The sequence below is a fragment of the Trifolium pratense genome, linkage group LG1 (assembly GCF_020283565.1).
Source record: "Trifolium pratense cultivar HEN17-A07 linkage group LG1, ARS_RC_1.1, whole genome shotgun sequence".
Taxonomy (NCBI): domain Eukaryota; kingdom Viridiplantae; phylum Streptophyta; class Magnoliopsida; order Fabales; family Fabaceae; genus Trifolium; species Trifolium pratense.
The window spans coordinates 4,674,784-4,699,295 of NC_060059.1; the positions used below are offsets into that span (position 1 = coordinate 4,674,784).

Genomic DNA, 24,512 nt, shown 5'->3' on the forward strand with positions numbered 1-24,512 from the left:
CTAACAAAGACAAAAATAAAGATAAAGATAAAAATATGAGGAACTTTTGCTATACTTTCAATGCCTTGAGATTCAAATCACTTAGCCACATTTGACATTCAACCACAGCTACAACAAATGTCACAACAAAATGTGTTTGATCATCCTCAACAACAACAACAATTTTTGGGCATGTCAAATAACAACACTTCTTCATCAAGTGATTTAGGAGGGAGTAATCAAAACCAAAATTCTGAAAACGAAATTCTTCGTTCCAATGGAGACCATCAACAACAAAAGAGGAGCAACAAGTGGCACAAACAAGAGCAAATACAAAAAATGGAAGCGTATGTTCTACTACACTTCATTTTATAATTAATTAAACACATTATCTCATATTATTTAGTTAATTTTCTTACTCAACATTATTAATTTGTGATATAGGCTCTTCAAGGAGTCTCCTCATCTTAATAGCGAACAAGTGGAACATTTGAGTCTTGAATTGGGTCTTACGCCTACGCAAATCAAACATTGGTTTCAAAACAAGCGCAACCAAGCTAAGGTAAAATATAATTAGAGATCTATTGAAATATGTTATGTTACGTTAATTATGGATAACTAATTCTAATTATTACAGTATTATATTATCATTTAAAAATTAAAGGAAAGATTGAAGTAGATGTACTTTTTTTTTGGCTACACAAGTACATGTACTTTTAATTGTCTTAAAAAAAAACTTGTACAATTATGTGATGATTCTTTGAGCATGTATATATGTAGGGAGAACAAGAGCGTCACAAAAACGAGCTTTTAAAAGATGAAAATGCGAAGCTTCGTGCTGAAAATGAGATGTATAAGGAGGAATTAAAAAATGCTACATGCTCAAAATGTGGAGGTCCAACTTCTATTGGTGAAAGATTTTGTAATTACGACCAGCTTAAAATTGAGAATGCTAGATTAAAAGCTGAGATAGAAGGACCTCACGCCATCTTATCTAAACGTTCTTGGATGTCTGCACCCGCATTTGAAATAGGGAATGGTAATCATATCTTTTCGAGCGTGGCAAAAGAATTGTGCTATGATGGTAATGACCCATTTGGATCACTCTGGATTCCTAATGATTGTGACAACCCAAAGATTATTGAACTTGCTGAGGTTTCTATGGAGGAACTCACAAAGATGACTCTTGTCGATTCCCCTTTATGGATCTCTACTAATGACTCTGAGATTCTAAATGAAGATGAATACATTAGAGTTTTCCCTAATGTATTAGGTCCAAAACTCACAAGATTAAAATCAGAATCTTCAAGAGAATCCGTGTTGGTTAATATGAATCATATTAACCTTGTTGAGACCATTATGGATGTGGTGAGTAATAATATACCAACAATTTCACATCTATATTAATTAATTATTAATTAATCTCGTTGAGTGATTTTTATGTGTTTTATACAATAATATAATTTCTATTGGTGATAATTTCAGAATCAATGGTCAACTATGTTTAGTTGCATTGTTTCAAATGCAATGACCCTTAAAGTTTTATCGCCAAGTGAGTTAGGAAACTACAATGGAGTTGTGCAAGTGGTATGTACTATGTAAAATTAATGTTGTTTTTGTTTTAGAAATAACTTATATGTAAGCTCTTATATGATAAACGTTTATGTTTTAAACATTTAATTAAGTTGTTTAACCAAAATCAATGAAAATATAACAAACTTGATATGGTAAACTTTTCTTATTGCAGATGTCAGCTGATTTTCAAGTTCTTTCACCACTTGTTCCTGCTCGTAAAAACTATTTCGTTAGATATTGTAAGCAGCACCAACAACGGGTGTGGGCAATTGTTGATGTTTCGTTGGATCATTTGCGACCAAATAGTAATGCAACACCAAAAAGTCGAAGACGACCCTCTGGTTGTTTAATTCAAGAATTACCAAATGGTCACTCAAAGGTATGTTATGTTGTACTTTTTTATATTAATTAAATTTAATGCCCTATGATTACAATTTAGATGACAATTAAAAGACTATATTGTACCCAAGAATAGAAGGGAAAAAAAACACTACAGATACATTTGATATTCAAACTTACATTCTCACTTCTCAGTATTTAAAGTGTGTTAGTTTCGTCAATGAATTGTACTTTTTTTCCCAGGTTACATGGGTTGAGCATGTAGAAGTGGGCGACAACACAATGTCACCCAATACATTTTATAAGTCTCTAATAACTTCTGGTTTTGCCTTTGGAGCTAAGCGATGGGTGGCATTATTATGTAGACAATGTGAACGTCTTGCTTATTCAATGACCACAGACATACCTGCAGGAGATCATTGTGGTATAATTTGTTCATTACATGAGCTTTTTTATGTCATATTTTTTGTCTCTTTCTTTTTCATTATGAAGAGGTTAAAATTTTCAAAAGTCTAGCATTCATTTACATAAATATATGTTACTAAAATGTTAAATGCATACTATATCTATACAGTGATGAATGGTGTTCAAGGAAGGAAGAGTTTGTTGGATTTGGCTGAGAGAATGGAAGTGTGTTTTTCTAATGTTGCTGGTTCTTCTATAGCAAGTTGTTGGAATGTGCTTACATCTGATTCTGATGATGTGAGGGTCATGACCAGAACTATTATTGGTAAACCTGGAACATCCCCAAGTATAGTTGTTAGTGCTGGAACTTCTCTTTGGCTTCCAGTTCTTCCAAGGAGGCTTTTCAATTTTCTAGGAAACCAAAATTCAAGAAGTGAGGTATCAAATAGTTTGTTTTTTTTAAAAAAAAAATGCTTACATGACATATGCATTATGTTATCAGAGCCTCTGCACGATCTCTGGGCCTCATTGGTTGCGAGATGGTCTGAATATGTGTTTATAAAGTAGAGACAATCCTCAGTTTACAAGCCGGTTTTGTAAGGTGGAGATCGCCATCATTTATAAACACATATTCAGATCATCTTGCAACCAATGTGACACTTCTTATAGATGCAGTCCTCTAAGACACCACATTTAGCGTTGGAATTGAATGAGTTTCATTTGGACAACAGATATCCATAATATTGAGTTTTTACAACAATTCTTGACAACTAAGCTGACACCTCACAAACTTAAAAATTGAATAAATATCAGCAACTATAGAAATATTGTGAAATTCCAATCATATGCATAGCTTCATTTTATTAGCCTCAGATGGAAGCTTAATGCTGTTTTTCTTTCTTTGAACTTACAAACATTTTGTTGAAATTTTACAGTGGGATATTATTTCTATTGGGGCTACAATTAAAGAAATGGCACACATAACACATGGTCATGATCTTGATAATTATGTCTCTCTATTTCATATTAATGTAAGTAAGGTTTATCACATAATTATCAAATCCAATGCTAAATATTCTAGTTAACAAGTAACCTAACATTTCTTTTGGTAAATGTCAATTAATTGCAGAGTGAAAATTGCTACCAAAATAATATGATTGTGCTTCAAGATAATAACATTGATAGTACAGGCTCACATGTTATTTATGCTCCAATTGATATCAATGCTATGAATGTAGTTTTCAATGGTGGTGATCCAAATTTTCTTACCTTACTTCCCTCTGGTTTTGTTATTCTTCCCGACGGAGTTCGACTAAGCAATGGAGGACCTATGCTTAATGCCATTGGATCTGGAGGTTGTATACTGACAATTTCATTTCAAGCTTTAGTTGACTCAAGTCCAACAAGAAGAATAACAAATGGTTTCGTAAAAGAATTTGTTAATTTGATTAAGAATACAATTGAACGAATCAAAGTTGCATTGGCCTGTGACAGAACGCCTAATTGTAAAGATTAATCTGGTAAGTAAATCTATGACCTATTTGTAAACATTTATTGGTTGTTTATGATTAAAGTAGTTTAATTAACTTTAATATGTACACATATATGCATGTTTTAAGTTGAATAACAACAATTCTTAAAGAACAAAAATAAAATGCATAATATTGTTTTTATTGTTATGCAGATCAAAGAGAACAGAGTGAGGAGGAGAATAACATACAAGTTGGGAAGTAAAAAAAACCCCTCAATGAGCACATCTTGAAAGGATCTTACATTTGACCATTGACTTTCTTAAATAAATATTAGTTCTATGAAGCCTATGTAGACTTTTTATATCATTGTGTTGTAGTCTTGTAGAGCTGAAGAAAACTTATAATTTTCTATGTCCTTTTTATGTCATTTTAGATTTCAACATATTTATTTTCCTTTTGTGTTTCTTTTATGTCATGCACTATTTTGTTATTTCAATTACAATTGCATCTTTTGATAAATTTATTTATTGGATATCTTACCTAAATCTTTATGAAAAATTTTAAATTGTGGGAATTTATTTCTCACAAAAGAGACTAAAGACATTTAAAAACATTTAATTATGTTTGTTTACACTTTCATTTGCCAATTCAACCCTAATTGAAAACCTTTTAACCATTTTTTACCACATGAACTTGACGTGGCACATACGGCTTGTTGCTCATTATGTGACTACTCTTGGTAACATAAGTTGGCTGAATATTTATATTTTATAAGCTATGGGTACGAATGATCCGTTCAACCAGGTGATTCAACCCAACCCGCATTTTACCGAATTTGTTCAAGTGCGGGTTCAATCCGAACCAAACCGTTCAAATATGAAGTGGTTTTGTTTGGGTAATGGATTTATGATTCTAAATTTATGAACCGGCCCGCGCTCCCATCCCGTTTTTTAAAATGTTACATTTACTATTTTTTTATAATATAGTTCAATATATATTTCTATGTTTCAAAATCTTAAATTTTGATACTGTATTTAAAATATTTCATGTAATTTTCAAATAGTAAAATTTAAGTTAAGTTTGAAAATTTTCATAAAATAAAATGTCATATTTTTCAGAATTGTTTAACAACACAACCCACTCACCACCGGGTTGGGTCAATTCAATTTTAATCAAACTCAACTCTCCATCTCACTCTAACAAAACAACCCTAACCCTGCGAGTGCCAAATTGCTTTCACCTCCTCAACACTGTAGCCAGCTCCTGACGCACACGGTAATTATGTGACATGAATTCAATTCCTGCATTTTTGTATCACAATCCCAATTTCTTGATTTATGTTAATTATGATAATTTTTATTGAAATTTGTAACAGAAAGTATGGTTAGGGTTAGTGTCTTGAATGATGCTCTCAGGAGCATTTACAATGCTGATAAACTTGGGAAGCGCCAAGTTATGATTAGGCCATCATCAAAAGTCATTATCAAATTCCTCACGGTCATGCAAAAGCATGGATACATTGGGGAGTTCGAATACGTCGATGATCACAGGGCTGGAAAAATTGTTGTTCAATTGAATGGTAGATTGAATAAGTGCGGTGTTATTAGTCCTCGTTTCGATATCGGCGTCAAAGGGGTTGAAGGATGGACTGCAAGACTGCTTCCCTCAAGACAGGTCAGTTATAAAAGACCATGAACTTGGCACAATCTGTGTGATTTTATTGATGGGAATGTATGTTTGATTTATTGTGATCAATTTTTCTCCACCACATTGCCATTGGGATCTTGATATCAAATATGACCTTAGTTTAATATTTGTTTGTTGTATTGTATGTATGCTTGCCATGTAGGGATCAATTTTTTTACCTGCTTCCGCACAGACACTCCTCGGATTAGGGGTGTGTCGGTCGACACCGGCACAACACCAACACTTATGATTAAATTGAACTATGTCATTTTCTTAAATTATTATGGGGGGTTAACGTGCCTGTGTTGTGTCCGATGTCCGTGTTTCATTGAACTATGTTGTGTTGAAGGGACACTTTATTTCTTATGTTGATGCAAATCAAACTCTGAAGTTGCTATCATCTGACTAACCATTGAACTTAATGTTGCTTGTTAATATGTAGTATCATGTGATTTTCTGGTGGTTTTCAATCGTTTTATTGTTCAAATCATGCAGTTTGGATATATTGTCTTGACAACCTCTGCTGGTATCATGGATCATGAAGAGGCTAGGAGAAAGAATGCTGGTGGTAAAGTGTTGGGTTTTTTCTACTAGGCTATGAAGATGGCACCCTATTTCAGATTTTGATGAGCTCATAAGTTTTTGAGTGTTAGAGATTTTTTCTTCTTTTGCATGGTTATATATTATAATCTGGCTTTTACTTAGGACCTTATGTTTTTAATTTGTGTTATGCTAAGTTGAATTTTGCGTAATCTTGGTTCGTATTTTTGCATTTGTTGCTTTTCAAAGGAACTATTATGCTCTTGGTTCCTGGCTCGATCGACTCGAAAGGATAGCGGTGTTGTTTATTTATGAAAACAGGGGGGCTAATCCCCAAAATAAAAACCTCTCGAGAAACTAAACACAAGATGTAAAAAAAAGACTTTGGTTTAGCAAGTTCTGTCACTTGATTAGCTTTCTGCAGCTAATGGCTCCAAATAATCCTTTTGTCAAGCCAATAAACTTGATAAATAGCCTCTACCATAGCATAACAAGAGAATGAGTTCTCCAATATCTCTTTCAGCAATCCTATAGTAGACTTGCAATGTGTATTATATCATATTCTGGAATCTTCTCTAACCTAGTTTCAAACCATGAAAAAATCGCCAATATGAGCATCTTAATTTGAGCACTATCCTATTTTTTTCAGTGTATAATAACCATGGATAATTAGTGAGTGGCCTTATTCGTTCTAAGAAACATTTTTGCCAAGAAGGGTGGAGATTGGAATGATTCATATACCTATGTTAAATCTTAACTCATTAGTAAGCAATGATCCATGTATCTGAGATGATTATGACTGCGTAATGATTACCAGAATCATCTTATTGTAATCTAATCATTTTCCACATTTGAAGAAACACAAAACAAGATGAGGACTATTGTTGTAATTTAGTGGACAATCAAATTCCTTTGTCACCTAATTTGAAGAAATACAAAACAAGATGACGTGTATTTGAAATGAGGATAATTTCATTTCCTTATTTTTTTTTCCTTATTTTTTTCATTAGTTATCTCGGTTGGTAGGGATATTCCATTTTATATGCATAAGTTGAAGTTTTAATTTCAGACACTTCCTTATTCATCTTAAAGGTGAAATTTGTTTTGAACAAGTATTGTTTGCGTGTAAGTGTAAACATTTTCTAACTCGGAAACTAATTGATGGATAGGATTTTTTATTTTTTTTGCAAGTAGTCTAATGACTGAAAATTCACCTCTTGAAATGAATAAGTGAGAGATCCAAGATTCGGACCCTTAAATAAATCTTGGTTAATGCGAAGGATTAGTCTCCTCAGTTACATATGCAAAGTATTCTTAATTTGCCAGTTTTTTTAGGTATGATTAGGGACGTAAGAAAGTAGAAATTTACTCCCAATTGGTGAAAACACCACTAACAACTAACAAATATGGCATTTATCAATGCATGCAATGCAAGAAAGAGACTCAGGAACAGCTGTCCTCATAAACCAAACTTATATCTGACACTGAAACATGGCCTAAAAACGTTGTCATTTCTTACCGTTGCAATGTCTACCTCAGTGTGAGTATGATGTCTATTACGTCTAGCTTCCTTCTACTCCAAGAAACAGTTAAGCACCCAACACAACCAAACTTATATTACACACATATATTAAATCCATAGGTAGTAGCAAGTGTTTTAGTTTTATGTAGTAGAAGCGTTTTCCTCATCGCACTAGCTATCACAATTCACATTCCTTCTGGTATAATTCAGTTGCAAAAAATGGTGCTGTTGCCCAAGTTCTCTCTGCTCTTGTTGGTTCTTCTTTCTTCGTATGTTATTCTCTTGATAAATAATCAAGTTAAATGTGATGATGGTGAGTACTTACTGATCTTAAATTTTGTAATGGTGTGATCATTTGTGTTGTGTTGGACCATGTTAGAAATTCGTTTAAAAACTAAAGAATGCAAGGTCAAAATTCGAGTGAATTGATTCACTGAACTCACAATATTATATATAGTCACGAGATCAAAGTCGTTGGATGAAGATCTTATATCTCATATTTCAAGTTCAGCATATCTGATTCAAAACAATAATGTGAGTTGTTTGATGTTCAATAAACAACCTTGATCTCGTGACGCAATGACCACATCATATTCTAACAGTGTAAGAATGCCTCAAACATTCACTGGACAATCCTATGTAGAATAAAATACCAGTGCATTGTGTTCATTTTGTTCATTGACAATCTGTGTTGACCTTTTTCTGGCACACATGCACATTCACAGGCATGCACATATACAAAATGAAACTGAAATCTTGATATTGCACTTACCTTGTTAAATGTTTTTTCTGCAGATGAAGATAATCTTTATCAGGGTATCAACAAGTATCGAGCATCATTAAACTTGAAACCTCTTACAAAAAATAAAAATGCAGATTGCCTTGCTGATAAATTAGCTGACCAATTCAAGAAACAACCATGTACAAATACCACAGGTGCTAATACAGTACCAGGTACAGAACCTCAATTCTCCAACTACCCTGACCTTTTAGCTAAATGCAACTTGGCTATTTCTGACACAAGAGATGGAGAAGTTATGCCTGCTTGTGTTCCTGGCCTGGCTCCGAACCTTGTCCTCGCTAACTTCACGAAGTCTCTCTACTCGGAGAATCTCAACGACACGCAGTTTACAGGAATTGGTATTGGTTCAGAAGATAACTGGATTGTTGTTGTCTTGACCACTAACACTCCTGCAGGAAACTTTGCTCCCGATACTTCTAATGCTGCCAATTTGATATCCAAAGTTGGAATGATTTACTGCTCAATGCTCTTGTTAGCATGCAACATTTTCCTGTTATGAACCTAGAGGATGGCTATTGACATCGCTTCATTGTTACAATTTTGTTACCAGACAGAAACCCATGGTATAATGCCACAAAGGTTTTACTTGAATAAGGTTAAAATGGAATTAATGAAGACAACTACTTTTCAAGTGTAAAACTGAGAGATCCTTGTGTTACTGTTGTTTAATAATGTATTTGTCTATTGAATGCTAGAGTAAGAAAAATAGGAGTGTGTTGTTCCCAAAGGGTTGTTATTGTTGTCATTGTTATCAATAATATCATTTATGAGCTTCAAAGTTCAGTCATTGCCAAAATGATTGGAAGTGCATAACACAATACTAAACTACTACTAACAAAAACGGCTACTGCATTAACAAGTCAATTTCAAGGCTGAAGTCTTAATGACAGAAAATCATTTATTAGAAGAAATCTGAATTTTCAGTTTTTGCATTCCTATTTTAGAAACACGATCTTATCAGCTAGCAACACTCACATTCCTGGCACCTGCAACTATTTTCATCTAAAGCCAACTAAGTCAAATTTAGCATATCCTTAAATGAAAAATTATTTATAATATATTCATCACAAATTTAAGATGCTTTCAATTTGGGGGGATTGGCAGAGAAGTATCTTCCAATCATGAGCATCAGAATCCAGGTTGACTTTGTGATCTTCTCCTTTACCATCAGAAGTAATGCAGAGCTGAGAACAGTTTTCAATATCTGTGCCTGCAATCCATTGAAAAATCCTAACAGGCCTTCTCTTTTCCAAATAGTATAGAGTGCTCCAGAGATTGTTTTCTGTGCCTTCCTTTCAGCTTCTGTACCCTTATTATCATATGAATCAGCAGCCTGAATTGTGACTTTACACCTATTAGCAATTCAAAACATCTTTCATCAGCAAGGCCACAGTATAGCATAAACAAAGAAAAACTAAAAGACAAATTATCATAATACTTATTTTTCCCAAGATAGATATGCAGAAACCATATATCTATGTAAAAATTAAATTATTTTATTTTTTTCCTTTTCAATTATATTAACTGGAATCATGGATTGGTAGAAACCATAAATATATACATTAACACAAATAAAAAATATAGGGGAAAATAATTGAAGTTGATCATTCACCTGATAGCTGGGTATGTCAAGCATGTAGCAGCACATTTTGAAACTGCACCCAGCATGAAAGCAGAAAATGCAGAAAGTGAATCCGGGGATGACTTTGTATCTGTTTTCTTGCTCATCTTGCCCTTTAGTAGTCTGTGTTTCAGCTGATCGAACGCAGTATACTGTTACAGGATAAAAACCTCTGTCTGAGTAGTGCAACTTAATCTAGAATAACAGACCTTTTCTAGGTTTTATTGAATCATTGGTAAAAATATTCAAAGAGTGATACCTGAATAGATGGGTTTGTTGTTAAAAGAATAGATATGGCAAGACCATCATATGCTTCACTCCAGCTACCCTCTGATAAGGTCTCCCAGAGTCCCTTGGATTTTCCAAATTCACTTGTCTGCATCCTCGAGGATGCTGTATCTAAGGGCTGTAAAATAGCAGATATTACTGAAGATTCTGTGCCTAACAAACAAGAAGGAAATAAGGATGCTGTGCTATGACTTGAACCTAGAAACTTTACCTAATCCCCTGCTAAGCTCAGGTGATTCTTAGTATACAAGAAATGCCAAATATTGAACTTTTCTAATGATCTCTTACTCTTTAATAAACTTAATTTCAAGTTAATTTATGTGAAAAACAATTAACAGTAATTTTTTGGTTAATGAGCTCCCCCTTAGGACGGATAGTTCGGGAGAACCCGAGTTCGATTCCTGGTGCAAACAATTCCTGGCCAGGCTTTCCTAACCTCGCAGCCGAACTCTGGATTACCAGGCCCCCTTACCCTAGGAACCAGAGGGCTAATGCCAAAAAAAAAAAAAACTAACAGTAATTTTTCTGTGAAAAACAACTGCAACTTTGACTTGCCTGTGTTATGAGTATTGTACAGACGCCAGACATAGTTGCAGCAATCAAGTTTGCTGTTGTTCCAATGTTCTTGTTTCCAGTAGTTTTCAAATATAGTTTCTTAAAGTAGCTGTATCCATAGAAATAAATAAAGGACGAAATGAAGGATTGGACATTTTTTGTCCCAAGGCCTTGGTACAACGAAAGCACCTGGCGTTTAGAAATTGCTTCCCACAAAACGTCAGAAATTCTCCTGCATAGGATAGAGCAATAAAATCAAATAAGCATAACTTGCTAAGATACTATCCACTTCCTAGTTAATCTTGCCACAATAAAAACATTATGATAAAAGCAAAAGATGCCATTGGGGACATTTGAATAAACAACTTAGTTAAACGTTTATTGAATAAAGAGTTAAATATGTTTTTAGCCCCTAGAAAATTAAGACTTTTTAACAATTTTTTTTAAGGGTTAGCGGCACAGCTTATTGCTTGTTTGCCTTTCATTTTTTGTATCCTGTAATTATTAATGAAAGTTTTGATAATCAACTTGAAAGATCGTGAATTTTGATATAAAGAGTGAAAACATATTCAATCCTTAAATAAATGCTTATGTAAGATATTTTTATAATCAAAGAAAAAGCAGGGTTAGATTATTTTCATATACATTGTAAGCTGTTTGTATAAGCTATCATAGAAAACTTATTGAGATAAGCTAAAAACAGCTTAATGACATATCATAAATTATTTTCATAAGTTATCCCAAATACTCTAACAAGTGATTATGTCAATCCAAATAAGATGTTCTTAAGCCAGTCTAAATGCAGACATTATTATCATTTTAGTCCAAATTTTAAGCAAATACAAAAATTACCCTCTAATCCAAACACACCCTAAAATCGAAATTGTTATAAATTTGGGTGATGATCATATATACAAACCCAAATATAATTATAAAAACCTGTATTTTCTTTGATGTTGAGCTTGAACTTCAGCTTGATATTTGGTTTTACAAGTATCAAGTGGGTACAAAACGGTTGTGCTAACAAGGGATCCAATGGCCCCAGAAGTAGCTTCGGACAATGATTCCAGATCAAGTTGCATCTTCTTCTATTCTCAGAAAACCCCCCAAAAAAGAAACAAAGAATGGAATGAAGAAACACAAGGTGAATGAATGATTGAATGAATAGAGAGTAATTAGTTGATGCACGACAATTGGATGAATCGAATTCTCATGTTTGAGTTTCTTACTTCAACCTTAAGAATTCAGAGTTTAGTTCAGCATCTTGCTGGGAATTGAAATCTACATGATGCTTTTATCGTTTCGTTGGTTTGTTCGTAAAATAGGTTATTGAATACACTGTCATTTTTATAAGTTACTCCCTCAATCATAAAATAAATGATTTATTTTATCATTAGTTGGTTTAGTGGTGATTGGCGCTGAACTTGGTAGAGAGGACCATGATTCGATTCCCCGCAACTGCATTTGGGAGGGGACTGGAACCACTTGATGCCAGAACTCGCCGCGAACTCTGGACCACTAGGGCGCCCTTCCCCTAGGAACCACAGGGTGAAAACAAAAAAAATAAATTATTTTTGACTTTATTTTTCAAAATATATTAATTTTTAATAATAGATAATTTAAGATATTAATGATTAAAGTTGTGCATTGACAAACATAAAAATGATTAATTAGGTCATTTATTTTGGGACGGAGGAAGTAGTCCATAATTTTTTTTTTTTACAGTCCATAAGATATTCACATGTCGGGATTTTATTGAGTACATTTTAAAAAAAAATTATGGTATAGTTAAACGGTGTCTCTAAAATAGATAGTTAAGCATACTAACGTCAAAAAAAAAAAAGATAGTTAAGCACACTTCAAAAATAATAAATGACAAAATTAATTATGGAAAGATAATATTTTACATTTTTTAATATATTGAATGTACAAATTATAACATGAAATTTCCATATTAATATTGGATGGAATAAAATAATTTTCGATTTCAAATGTTTTTATTCCCAAGGAAATAGCTGGGAATAAAATATTCCCATGAAGGTGTTAACAAAAATGAAGTAACCATCTAGTAACTATCCATATACCCCGTGTTTGCAAATAATCCCACTAATATATTATCGGAAATATTAACTAAACACTTTTTATAAAAAATACTCAAGATTAAGATTCCAATTATCAGTCCCCATGAGCTTAGCTCAATTGGTTGGGACATCAGCATTTTATATGCAGGAGCCAGGGTTCGAACCCTGGACACTCCACTTATCCATCTTTAAAGGTGGAAGTTCAAGCCACTAGGCTACCTGACCAAAAAAAAAAAAAAAAAAAAAAAAAGATTCCAATTATCAATTCCTGGAAACATTATTCCAAGGCATAAATTTATCATCCGTGAAACAAACGCCAAACAATACAACCTTAGCAACACTCACATTTCATGCACTTGCAACTATTTTCATACAAGGGCAAGGGCTAGTTTGATACGCAAAATATTAGTACTGGACAGAATAATCCATGATAGAATAATACGGGACAAAAAGTTCAATTTTTTGTCCGTTCTAAGTAACGGCTTTAAAATCAAACACAGTCCAACTAAAGTTGTCTTGTTCGATCCTTATTTTTTAGCATGTCCTTGAATGAGAAATTATTTATAATACTCTCTCCGGTCCTTTTTACAAGAGACCAAATTCATCGATTATTTAATGAAGCCTGAAGGTGAATTGTCTCTTATATATATTCATCACAAATTCAAGATGCTTTCAATTTGGAGGGATTGACAGACAAGTATCTTCCAATCTTGAGCATCAGAATCCATGTTGACTTTGTGATCTTCTCCTTTACCATCAGAAGTAATGCAGAGCCGAGAACACTTCTCACTATCTGTGCTGGCAATCCATTGAAAAATCCCAGCAAACCTTCTCTTTTCCAAATTGTATAGAGTGCTCCAGAGATCGTCTTCTGCGCCTTTCTTTCAGCTTCGGTACTCTTATTATCATATGAATCTGCGGTCTGAATCATTACTTTACACCTATTCACAATTCAAAACATCTTTCACCAACAAGTCCACACTATAGCATAAACAAAGGACAAGACAATGTATCATAATACTTATTTATTATTTTGTTTCTCTTCCTTTTGAATTATATTAACTGAAATCATGGATCTGCTGAAGCCATAAAGCTGTATATCAACACAGATAAAATTTCGAGATAATAATTTACGGTGATGAATGATCATCCACCTGAAGACTGGATATGTCAAGCATGTAGCAGCACAGTTTGAAACTGCACCCAGCATGAAAGCAGAAAATGCAGAAAGTGATTCCGGGGCTGACTTTGCATCTGTTTTTTTGCTCATCTTGCCCTTTAGTAGTCTGTGTTTCAGCTGATCGAACACAGTAAGCTGTTGGAAGATAAAAATCTGTCTGAATATCGGTAGTCTTAATCTTATAGTGCAAAGTGCAAACTAATCTGGAATAACATATCCTCTCTACGTTTCATTGAATCTTTGGTATAAATATTCGAAGAGTGATACCTGAATAGATACGTTCATTGATAAAAGAATAGTTATGGCAAGACCATCATATGCCTTGCTCAAGGTACCCTCTGATAAGGTCTGCCAGAGTCCCTTGGATTTTCCAAATTCACTTGTCTGCATCCGCAAGGATGCTGTATCTAAGGGCTGTAAAATAGCAGATAAACATAAACTTGAAGTTAATTTAGGGAAGTATAATCTGTCAGCAAATTATAACAAGCATATCACATGTAAGTATGACACTAATAGTAAGTTGTTATAGAAAAACAATTACATTTTTGACTTGCCTGTGTTATTAGTACAGTACAGACGCCTGACATAGTAGCGGCAATCAAGTTTGCTGTTGCTCCAATGTTCTTGTTTCCATTTTTTTTCAAATGTAGTTTCTTAAAGTAGCTGTATGCATAGAAATAAATAAATGGCATAATTAAGGAATATAAACTTTTTGTCCCAAGGCCTTGGTACAATGAAAGCACCCGATGTTTAGAAATTGCTTCCCATAAAACATCAGAAATTTTCCTACATGGGATAGAGCAACAAAATCAAATAAGCATAACTGAAAAAGTTATATATCAACTTCTAAGTTAATTTGGCTATAATAAAAGGATTATGATAAAAGCAAGAGAAACCTGTAATGTTGGCTCTTTGAATGATATTAGTATTACCATTGACATTTGGTACATTTGGATAAACAACTTTATTAAAAGTTTATCCAAACAATATGAAATTTACTTTAGATAAATATAAGATAATTGCACATGAAAGCTTATTGAATAGATGCTTATGTAAAATGTTATTTCTATAATCAAAGGGAAAATGTGGTTAAACTATTTTCATGTATACAATAAGTAGTTTTCATAGAATTGGGAGTTGGGCTATTGAGATAAACTGGTAATTTTAGAATTGGGAGTTGAATGTAACTCAACCATACAAAACTGGTTTGTAAGATGAGGATTGCATCATTTTCACATCCGATGTGAGACTTCTTAACACACCCTCACAAATAATACTATTGAGTTTAGTGCGTCGATATAAATGTTGGGTGGCCTAGTAGCGGATAGTCCAATGGATCTTGGAGAGCCTATGATACCATCTTAGAATTGGGAGTTTGGCCTAACTCAACCCTATAAAATCACAACTTGTAAAATGAAGATTGCATCTTACTTATAAACCTATGTCAGGCCAACTAACATCTAGGATTTCTTAACAACTATCAACTATACATGGCATTGGCATGCAGAATCTCTAACTCATACACACACTTAAACCCAAATGTAAATAAAACAATGGACAGTGATATAGAATAAGCTAATTTACATTAAAATTTGACAAAAAGATTAGATCATGCTGTCATCATAATTATAAGACCCAACCCAACCCAACCAATGAATGATAATTAGCAAATAATCAATTTGAGAACCTGTATTTTCTTTGATGTTGAGCTTGAACTTCAGCTTGATATTTAGCTTTGCAAGTATCAAGTGGGTAAAAAACGGCTGTGCTAACAAGGGCTCCAATAGCACCAGAAATAGCTTCAGACAATGATTCCAGATCAAGTTGCATCTTATCTGTTCTCAGAAAACCTCACCAAAGACAAACAAATAATCTAAACACAATCTGAATAAATTGAGTAAGTAATACTAGTAGACAAACTTTGGAAGTAGTAATAGCTATGCCTGTTTAAATTTATGATTTTTTTTCTAGGTACAATGATTTAATTTATGTATAAAGTCAACTGTATTTTAAAGTGTAAATTTTTTTTACACTACATATATAATACCCACTTCATGACACTTTCATAAAGTCAATTTTGACTATATAGTAACGGAGGGATATATAACATGTTAAGTCCACCGTTGTGAATTGTGATGATAGCTCTGTTAATAATAATAATATCACATTATATATATATATATATATATATATATATATATATATATATATATATATAGAGAGAGGAGGGTTATATTAACTCAAAGAGTAAGTTATAAAAGCTACTCCAAATCATGACCTTTGTTTTTAATTTCAATTAATGGCTAAGATTGATTCATAATAATTAGTTGGGTGAGACTTTTTTTTTTATCACACTAGAAAATCAACATTATCAAAACATTCTTCAAATTGAAGAGAATGAATTAATTATAACCATTAATTGTCAAAACAAGATCCTCCCTTGTTTTTTTTTCCCCACTTTCTACTTGCATATTACATGGAATCTCTTCAAAAACATTGACATCCATTACTAAAAACTTGTTTGTTTTTTCAACAAAATCATTACAAATTAAATTATTAAATTAACCCATTGTTCGAATTTGTAAAAAAAGAAAACAAAAAATATTGAACTAATAACAAGAAAAGAAAAATACGAGCAAAGAGAATATTGCAACAAAAAAAGCATACACCACAAAAAAAAATGGTACACATGTAAAATTGAAAAGAAAAGAAGCATGCCGTAAAAAATTGTATGAAAAGAAGCAGGATTGTCAAACGATTAATGTTACACCATTTCAGAGTGTGTGGAATCCTTGTTTTCCCATGTGATCAACAAATAAGTCTCAATTGATGATTATAATTGATTCATTCTCTTCTATTTAAGGTATGTTTTGATAATTTTCCAATACAATAAAAAAATAAGTCTCACTTTATGTTTTATGATCAATCAATCTTAGCCTTTAATTGAAATTAAAATCAAAGGTCATGATTTGGAGTAGCTTTTATAACTTACTCTTGGAGTCAATATAACCCTCCTCATATATATATGTATGAAAATAAACCACGATTCTCACTTATTTATTTTAAAAATGAATTTCTAAAAACTAAAGTCAAATATACATTGATCGTTTAATCAAAAACCTAATATTATAATTTTAAGTTCGAATTTATATTTATAAACAATTAAAATTCGATTTTGATTTTAAAATAATAATGAATTAGTCTAAATATGAATTTCTTAAACAAGTGTTTAGAGTTTGATCTTTGACTTTCTGCATCCAAAAAAAATTCAGTTGAGAAAGGAATGTCTACCTTAAATACCTTATAAAATTTTATTGAAAGAAATTAGTTACCAATAAACATAACGAAATTTTTTGTAACATTAATATTGTAACCTAGAAAAAAAAATTGACCTTATAATATAAAATGTGCTTATCAATGTACCAAAAAAAAATAAAATAAAATGTGCTTATCAAAGAAAAAAAAATATAAAATGTAGTTGCCGACAACCTAAATATTTAATTGCGTCACGGAATTGAAAAGTGAAAACAAGGTAACCGTTATGTTATGCGACTGAACCATTTTGAATCACTTTACTTTCCCTCCTTCAAATCAAACTACTTTCCTCTCACAAAACCCTAGATTCCATTCGCAGATGCAATGCAAGATTTTTTCGGTTCCATTCGCCGATCCATAGTTTTCCCAACTCCACCCTCACACGCCACCGACGATGGACGACGATTCACCGGAATCGCCAACAAAATTGGTTCCGCCATTCGCAAATCCAGAATCGGCCTCAAGTCTCCACCACCACCACCTCCTCCTCCACCCATCCGGTGGCGGAAAGGTGAATTGATCGGTTCCGGTGCCTTTGGTCGTGTCTACATGGGCATGAACCTTGACTCCGGCGAGCTTATTGCCGTCAAACAGGTCAATTTCATTTCCTTTTTCTTTTATTTGATTCTATTTCTTTGTTGAAATTACTGATCCTTTTTTGGTTCTTGTTCATTTCTTTAGGTTTTGATCGAGCCTGGTTTTGCTTTCAAAGAGAATACACAGGTAAATGTGTTTGTTTTTATCAATCCCAATCTTATGAATACTTAATAATAAAGCAATGGTATTGTGGATGTATGTTGAACTGTGATCTGAAAATTCTGTTTCTAATTCATTGAATCAGGCTAATATTCGGGAGCTCGAAGAAGAAGTGAAGCTTCTCAAGAATCTTAAGCATCCAAATATTGTTGTGAGTTTATGTAGTCTTATTATGTTAGTGATTAGTCTGATTGGGTGATTTTGAATTTTTGATTACTTGGTAATGGTGTGTGTTGAATATAGTAATTTTATTTTATCCTTTTTGGTTACTGTTATTTATTGTAGAGATACTTGGGAACTGCTAGAGAGGAAGATTCCTTAAATATTCTGTTGGAGTTTGTACCTGGTGGATCTATCTCGTCACTATTGGGGAAATTCGGATCCTTTCCTGAGTCAGTGAGTAGTTTTAACTTTATTAAGGGCGTTGAGATTATGATGGCTTGTGCTTTGTTGTTGCTTCATGTTCCATTTTTTTTTAACAGGTTATAAGAATGTATACAAAACAGATTTTAGAGGGGCTTGAATACCTTCACAACAACAGAATCATTCACAGGGATATTAAGGTACAGTGACCTTGCTTTTAATTTTAGACTATTCTTCCGTGTCTCTCTCTCTCTCTCTCTCTCTCTCTCTCTCTCTCTCTCTCATTTTGTAGATGTGTTGGATATAGGGTGCAAACATTCTAGTTGATAACAAAGGGTGTATTAAACTCGCAGACTTTGGTGCATCCAGGAAAGTCGTGGAATTGGTATGACAGTGTTGATGTTATTAATCCATTATGCTATTACAATCTTCTTGTGTAACTTTGTTTGTGGCCATGACATCTGAAGTTTGTGGTTTTTGTTTGATATAGGCTACCATGAATGGAACAAAGTCTATGAAGGGTACCCCACACTGGATGTCACCCGAAGTTATTTTACAGACTGGATATACAACGTAAGTGGACTAAATAGTTGAAAAGGAAATAGTAAAAAAATCATAATTACCAAAGCAACTAATTATGCATCTGAAGGATTTTGTATGACATGGTATGAAAGGAAATAAATATGTATCTGTTTTGACATGTTGAGGTCTGTACTGTTTTGCACCATAATTACAGTATTCAATTCATTATTAGGAAACTAGAAGAAAAAAATTAGCGGGATCAGTTACCAAGTTCTCTTGCATTTTCTATCTTCCTCCGCCAACTTTGGTTCCTAACAATAGAAATATAGACTTTCGGATGGTTGAAGAGTGGACGTTGCATGAACTTTTTATGATATTCTTTCTTTTGCCCTTCAATTCTATGGAAACTTTTCTATCTTTAGGTTAATCAGTATAGTTAAGCCATCACAATAATGAATTCCGGAAACTACAGACCACTTTTAAGCCATCAGAAAAGTTCATGACGTGAAAGTGTTTGTTACATTGCTGGAACAATGTAGGGATTGTATTTCCTGAGTGGTGGTTCTGTCTTGTAAGAAAGTATATGCCCTCATGTCATAACCCATAAATAAACAAAAGCACTTTTCGAAGTTCCTTTGTTTTGATTGGAAATGGTTTTGAGGTTAGAAAACTGAGTTTTAAATTGGAGAGAATAAGGTCAATGATAGAGTTAGTAATGCCATTTTCTTCAAAAAAAACATGTGGTTTTCAACCACTGGTCCACTGCTTAGGCCTTGTATTGCTCGACACCCAATCACTCTTAATTTTATCTGTGGAAATGTGGAATGGTCTTAGACAAGGTAAAAATCTGGTACACATTACATTCAAACTTGTAAATGCAGATTATGGGAACAGGTTTCATTAGTTTGTCTTAATTATTGAAAAACCTAAGCTAAGCAACATAAACACAGTTGTTCTGTTTGTTGGTTATAGTCCTTCGAACCTATCATTTAAGAGTGAACAAATCGACGGACATATATTTTGTGTTTTCAATCACAAGATTTTTTTTTATAACCACGACCCATTATTGAGACGGCACCTAACTTTTGATTTATTAGCTCTGCTGATATATGGAGTGTTGCATGCACTGTGATAGAGATGGCCACAGGAAAGCCTCCATGGAGTCAACAGTATCCCCAAGAGGTACATGCTTTAAGTTCAAGCCTTACTAAGCAATCTAATTTTATTATCATTGACTTTCATAAGTTAATCTCTCTCTCTCTCTGCGATTTTGTTTTTTGAAAAGGCTTTGCTTAAACTTATTTTTCTTTTAGGTTTCGGCTCTTTTCTACATTGGGACAACTAGATCTCATCCACCCATACCGGAACATCTGTCTACTGAGGCAAAGGACTTTTTGCTGAAATGCTTTCACAAGTACATATAAAATGCTTTTACCATTCTCCATCGACATTTTATTATTACAACACTATTTTATTCTGACTGCATTTAGGTTGAGGGTATATATAAGAGAAAAGTTCTAATCACTATCCATCAATTTGTGGTGGCAGGGAACCAGATCTAAGACCTTCTGCATCAGACTTGTTACTGGTATTTTGCACATCTTCCTCCTCTTCAGCCACCTTACGTAATATTCAATTATAGTTACAGACATTTTAATTTGTTTGCTATTTTAACTTAGCTTTTCTGCAAAATCATTATAGTGCTTTTGCCTGTTATCTGCAGCATCATTTCATCACCTGCGAGTATCAGGAATCTCGTGCAATATCATGCAGTTCAATCAGGGTTAGTATCCCCAGTGCAAGTTTATACAATGTAAACACAGAACATATTCATAACTTCTTACTTTTTATCAACTGTTTATCTTTCCAATATCTAGGACTCTTGCAATCATATGGCAACAAATGGGATGAGCTCTAGAAACTTGTAAGTATACTGGCTAAATAAATTTGGTGTTGGAGAAACTTCTCATGGGCAACCGATCACAACTTCTCTTCTGTTCTGCAGTCTGGATTCTATCCAAGGATCAACATGCACAGGCCTAAAGGATGTTCATCAGATGGATAGTTTAAGGTTCTCAACTGTATATCATGCAAATCCTCTAAACGCAGGTTCCTACCAAGGAACAGACAATTATGATGATGACATGTGTCAGATAGATGATAAAGATGATTTCTTGGTTGCTTCATCAGTAAATTCAAAATCCTTACTTGCTGCTGACGACATAAAGGTACCAAGTTTGTTTCTCATTATTCCAATGTTTCATGATTTGTGTTTGTTGAACATTTGGCTGAATGGCTGATATAATCACTGGAATAGAGTTTCAATCCGATGTGTGAACCTGTGGAGGATGACTGGCCTTGCAAGTTTGACGAAACACCAAATTTGAAGAAAAGCAGACTGAACTTGTCCCCAGATCAAACTATTAGGAAAACTATGAGTCCAGAACCATCTCCTAATGCAGATAATGAGTTCTCGTTTTCAAGTGAACCTCTTGGAGTTGAAGATGATGATGAAGTGACAGAGTTCAAAATTAGAGCTTTCCTTGATGATAAGGTTCTATTTTAGTACGAGTACTAGATAACATATATGCTTACTTTCAATTTAGTAGGACTCAATGGTCATTAGGTTTTATTTTTGCTAGCCTTTCTCTTTAAATTTAAAATTATTGAAATTAAAAACTGTTTTTATTTTCTTTGATGAATTACATTAGGCCTTTGAACTGAACAAGCTCCAAACACCTCTTTATGAAGAATTCTTTGGGAAATCGAATTCAGCCATTCCTCCTGTGCCTGTTGCAGTTGCACAGAGTAAAGTTATTTCTGATGTCTCAAATGTAACATCAAAAAGCAGGTCTCCTAGTCAAGCTAGACGACGGTTTTCAATGGCTAGCATTGTCAATGTAACAAGCCCTGGGAGTGATCGAAAATATTTTGCGAAGATTAGTGGTGTGACTTCCCAATGTAGACCTTTGCAGGAAATTCAGCCATCTGGGCTTAATGAATCAAAGGAGACTCTTCATGAAGCTGGACTGGAATCATTTAGTGTTAGGTGTGTATTTGGTGTTTGATTGCAGCTAGTGGCTGCACCTTTGTTTATCTATTATCAGCTGCGCATACTAAAATTGAAGATGTTTTCATCTGCAGCTCAAGTTTCTCTGAGAGACAAAGGAAATGGAAAGAAGAACTTGCTGAAGAGCTTGAGCGGACACGAGGCAAGTTTTTTTGTTTTAACGACAGTTGAAAATTTCCATTTCCCATTTCTATCTCCTGTAGGTGTGGGGACTGCCCTTTTCCCATTTAGCCTTTGGGCTTTAAAGATGCCAGTTCATCATGTTTTAAAATTGTTATGGAAATATTTAAATCACTTTTAAAAGATCTAAAAATTTTAAAATCACCAAAAAAACAGGGAAAGAACTAGAAACATCAAAGAGATTGCAAGCATTGATGAAATTCTCAGAGTTTGACTTCCTTATTATAGGGATTTTATCTTTTAGCCTAAAGGCTAGACCTAACACTAATATATCAGTTTGGACTGGTTCTGAGTACATATGATTAGAAAATTTTGGATAGTTGACTAACATTGAATGGAAATATTATTCAAAATATGAGATATTCAATTTTGTCAACCAACCGATCAGCCGGAGTATAGGTGGAAATTTGGAATTGATTACATTTTTGGTTTGTGGTACTTGAATGAGAGATTAAGAGATTTATGCCCAAAACAAATGAACTCGAGCGAGTACTATGAAATCATTGAGAGACCGACTTCCTTACTATAGGGCTTTTCTCTTTTAGCCTAAAGTATAGACCTAACAATATACAATTTTAGTCGAAACTAGTTAGAGTACAAGTGCTTACAAAATTTTGGATAAATGACCAACCCTTGATGGGAAATATCATTCAAAATATATGAAATATTCAATTTTGTCAGTAACCAACTGATCTGCCAGAGAGTATTGGTGGAAGTTTGGAACTGGTTACGTTTTTTATTTGAGGTACTCCTAGATGTGCATAACAACATCTTTGGGAGGTGCTCAACCTTCATAGTTGTTGACAAATACAACTTATCTCTGGCATTGCTTTATCTGTCAAATTACAAGTTACTCGCTTCAACTTACACGTTTAGCTTATTACTCATGAACTTTAAGCTTAGAAAATCACCCATTTGAACTTAAAGCATTTAACTTTATGGTTTATACTATTGTTTACTTATTAGTTCTTTTTTACTTTGCTAAAGGCATTAACACATGATCATTTTTTTTTTCTTTCCTTTTTCTAACAAAATGCCTCCTTGTATGAAACTTGGTTATATTAATAATAATAATTTGTCAATGCCGAAATGGTTAAGGTTCAAGCAGTACATTTCCCAAATCAAAAGTTTAGAGATAATTTGACAAAAATCTCAATTTGGAGCAGGTTCCTTTATTTAATGCTTAAAAAATAATCTTATAGACTTTTTGTTTCTTTCTTTGAATTGCTAGAGCATGAAAATATGTTTTATTTGACATTATGTTTGCAATATTTTCTGGAAACATTTCTTCAAAAAAAAAATTTTCTGGAAACATGACAGTGGCAAACTTATATTGCAGAGGTGATGCGTCAAACAGGTGGAGGGAAGATAACATCCCCAAAGGATCGCAATTTTCTTAAAGACCGATAGATTATCCTCTGCTTTTCCAGGCATTTTCTATTCATCTTGACATTTTCCTTTAAAGAGGAGGAAAAACTGTCATTCCTTTGGAGAAGTTGCAAGTATACAACAACTTCTTGCCATGCCCAGAAACCTTGCAAATGAAATCGAAATAGATGTTGCAACGAAGAATTACAAATATTGGCTCGGCTGGAAAATATAAAATTAGTAGTACATTGATATTGATTTTTCTTCTCTTTCAATATTTCCCAATTCTATGTATGATAGCGAGATATGCATATATTTGTCAAAAAATGCAAGATATGCATATAATGTATTGAGTTATGTATACAAATACCATTTTGATAGAAACAAATGAAGAAAGTTTAATAAGTTTATTGAGTTCTGAGTACATAAATGGAATGACATTGCGACGACTCTACAGTCAGTCCTTGACTATCATTGTATAAGCAAATGATTAATGTAAGGATGGAGCAAGGTGCTCTTTGAGTTGCAGTATGTTACTTAAGGGTTATCTTTGATTGGTCTATGTGCTTTGCCAAGTTAAGCACAATTTTGATTATTGGTCTAAAAAATCCCAATAAATTAGATTTGTTCCCTAAGCTAATGAAGAGGATCCTTGGGGAATATCTAAAGTTTTCACATTGGCGGTGGAGGACAAAAAATATCAAAAGATGCACTTTTTTCCTATTAGTATTATTTTCTAATAACACTACCTTGTTCAAAGTTTTCAGCTTGACCCCTCAACAATTAAACAATAGGATTGGAAGGAGATGATACTTTGGGAATAAGGGGATGGATTTTGTTAACAAAGAATCAAAGTGAATCAAAAGATGTTTTTGTGCTGGGAGAGGCCAGGT

The 24,512-nt window shown here is 33.4% G+C and overlaps 6 protein-coding genes across 7 annotated transcripts; 4 read left to right on the forward strand and 2 right to left on the reverse strand.

Moving 5' to 3' along the window:
- The first annotated feature begins 117 nt into the window (after positions 1-117).
- Positions 118-4,175, forward strand: LOC123912552 (homeobox-leucine zipper protein MERISTEM L1-like). Its single transcript, XM_045963228.1, has 10 exons — positions 118-326; positions 424-541; positions 760-1,347; positions 1,465-1,566; positions 1,727-1,933; positions 2,137-2,317; positions 2,468-2,736; positions 3,234-3,329; positions 3,428-3,818; positions 3,983-4,175. The coding sequence occupies exons 1-9, from the start codon at positions 118-120 to the stop codon at positions 3,812-3,814; spliced, it is 2,157 nt and encodes a 718-aa protein (XP_045819184.1). The 3' UTR covers positions 3,815-3,818; positions 3,983-4,175.
- Positions 4,176-4,904: 729 nt separating this feature from the next.
- Positions 4,905-6,208, forward strand: LOC123882808 (40S ribosomal protein S15a-1-like). The gene is made up of 3 exons (XM_045931412.1): positions 4,905-5,045; positions 5,146-5,444; positions 5,952-6,208. The coding sequence occupies exons 2-3, from the start codon at positions 5,151-5,153 to the stop codon at positions 6,048-6,050; spliced, it is 393 nt and encodes a 130-aa protein (XP_045787368.1). The 5' UTR covers positions 4,905-5,045; positions 5,146-5,150; the 3' UTR covers positions 6,051-6,208.
- Positions 6,209-7,634: 1,426 nt separating this feature from the next.
- Positions 7,635-9,103, forward strand: LOC123882824 (uncharacterized GPI-anchored protein At3g06035-like). The gene is made up of 2 exons (XM_045931430.1): positions 7,635-7,831; positions 8,314-9,103. Exons 1-2 carry the CDS (start codon positions 7,738-7,740, stop codon positions 8,817-8,819), a joined length of 600 nt encoding a protein of 199 aa, XP_045787386.1. The 5' UTR covers positions 7,635-7,737; the 3' UTR covers positions 8,820-9,103.
- A 97-nt stretch (positions 9,104-9,200) lies between these two features.
- On the reverse strand, positions 9,201-12,127 carry LOC123882819 (peroxisomal adenine nucleotide carrier 1-like). Its single transcript, XM_045931421.1, has 5 exons — positions 11,724-12,127; positions 10,785-11,016; positions 10,201-10,347; positions 9,933-10,093; positions 9,201-9,672 (listed from the first exon to the last, which is right to left on the reverse strand). The coding sequence occupies exons 1-5, from the start codon at positions 11,864-11,866 to the stop codon at positions 9,393-9,395; spliced, it is 963 nt and encodes a 320-aa protein (XP_045787377.1). The 5' UTR covers positions 11,867-12,127; the 3' UTR covers positions 9,201-9,392.
- A 996-nt stretch (positions 12,128-13,123) lies between these two features.
- Positions 13,124-16,118, reverse strand: LOC123882827 (peroxisomal adenine nucleotide carrier 1-like). Of its 2 annotated transcripts, none has more exons than XM_045931446.1 (5): positions 15,733-16,118; positions 14,600-14,831; positions 14,313-14,459; positions 14,020-14,180; positions 13,124-13,806 (listed from the first exon to the last, which is right to left on the reverse strand). In XM_045931446.1, the coding sequence occupies exons 1-5, from the start codon at positions 15,873-15,875 to the stop codon at positions 13,527-13,529; spliced, it is 963 nt and encodes a 320-aa protein (XP_045787402.1). In that variant the 5' UTR covers positions 15,876-16,118; the 3' UTR covers positions 13,124-13,526. The 2 variants fall into 2 exon arrangements, with proteins under 2 accessions (XP_045787402.1, XP_045787413.1); XM_045931457.1 differs by having other exon boundaries at positions 14,600-14,708; positions 15,733-16,017.
- Positions 16,119-17,531: 1,413 nt separating this feature from the next.
- Positions 17,532-24,181, forward strand: LOC123882834 (mitogen-activated protein kinase kinase kinase NPK1-like). Its single transcript, XM_045931464.1, has 17 exons — positions 17,532-17,954; positions 18,042-18,083; positions 18,202-18,267; positions 18,402-18,512; positions 18,599-18,679; positions 18,787-18,864; positions 18,970-19,052; positions 20,099-20,183; positions 20,315-20,415; positions 20,550-20,589; positions 20,725-20,784; positions 20,879-20,925; positions 21,007-21,229; positions 21,319-21,555; positions 21,713-22,050; positions 22,146-22,213; positions 23,591-24,181. Exons 1-17 carry the CDS (start codon positions 17,685-17,687, stop codon positions 23,659-23,661), a joined length of 2,001 nt encoding a protein of 666 aa, XP_045787420.1. The 5' UTR covers positions 17,532-17,684; the 3' UTR covers positions 23,662-24,181.
- The last annotated feature ends 331 nt before the right edge of the window (positions 24,182-24,512 follow it).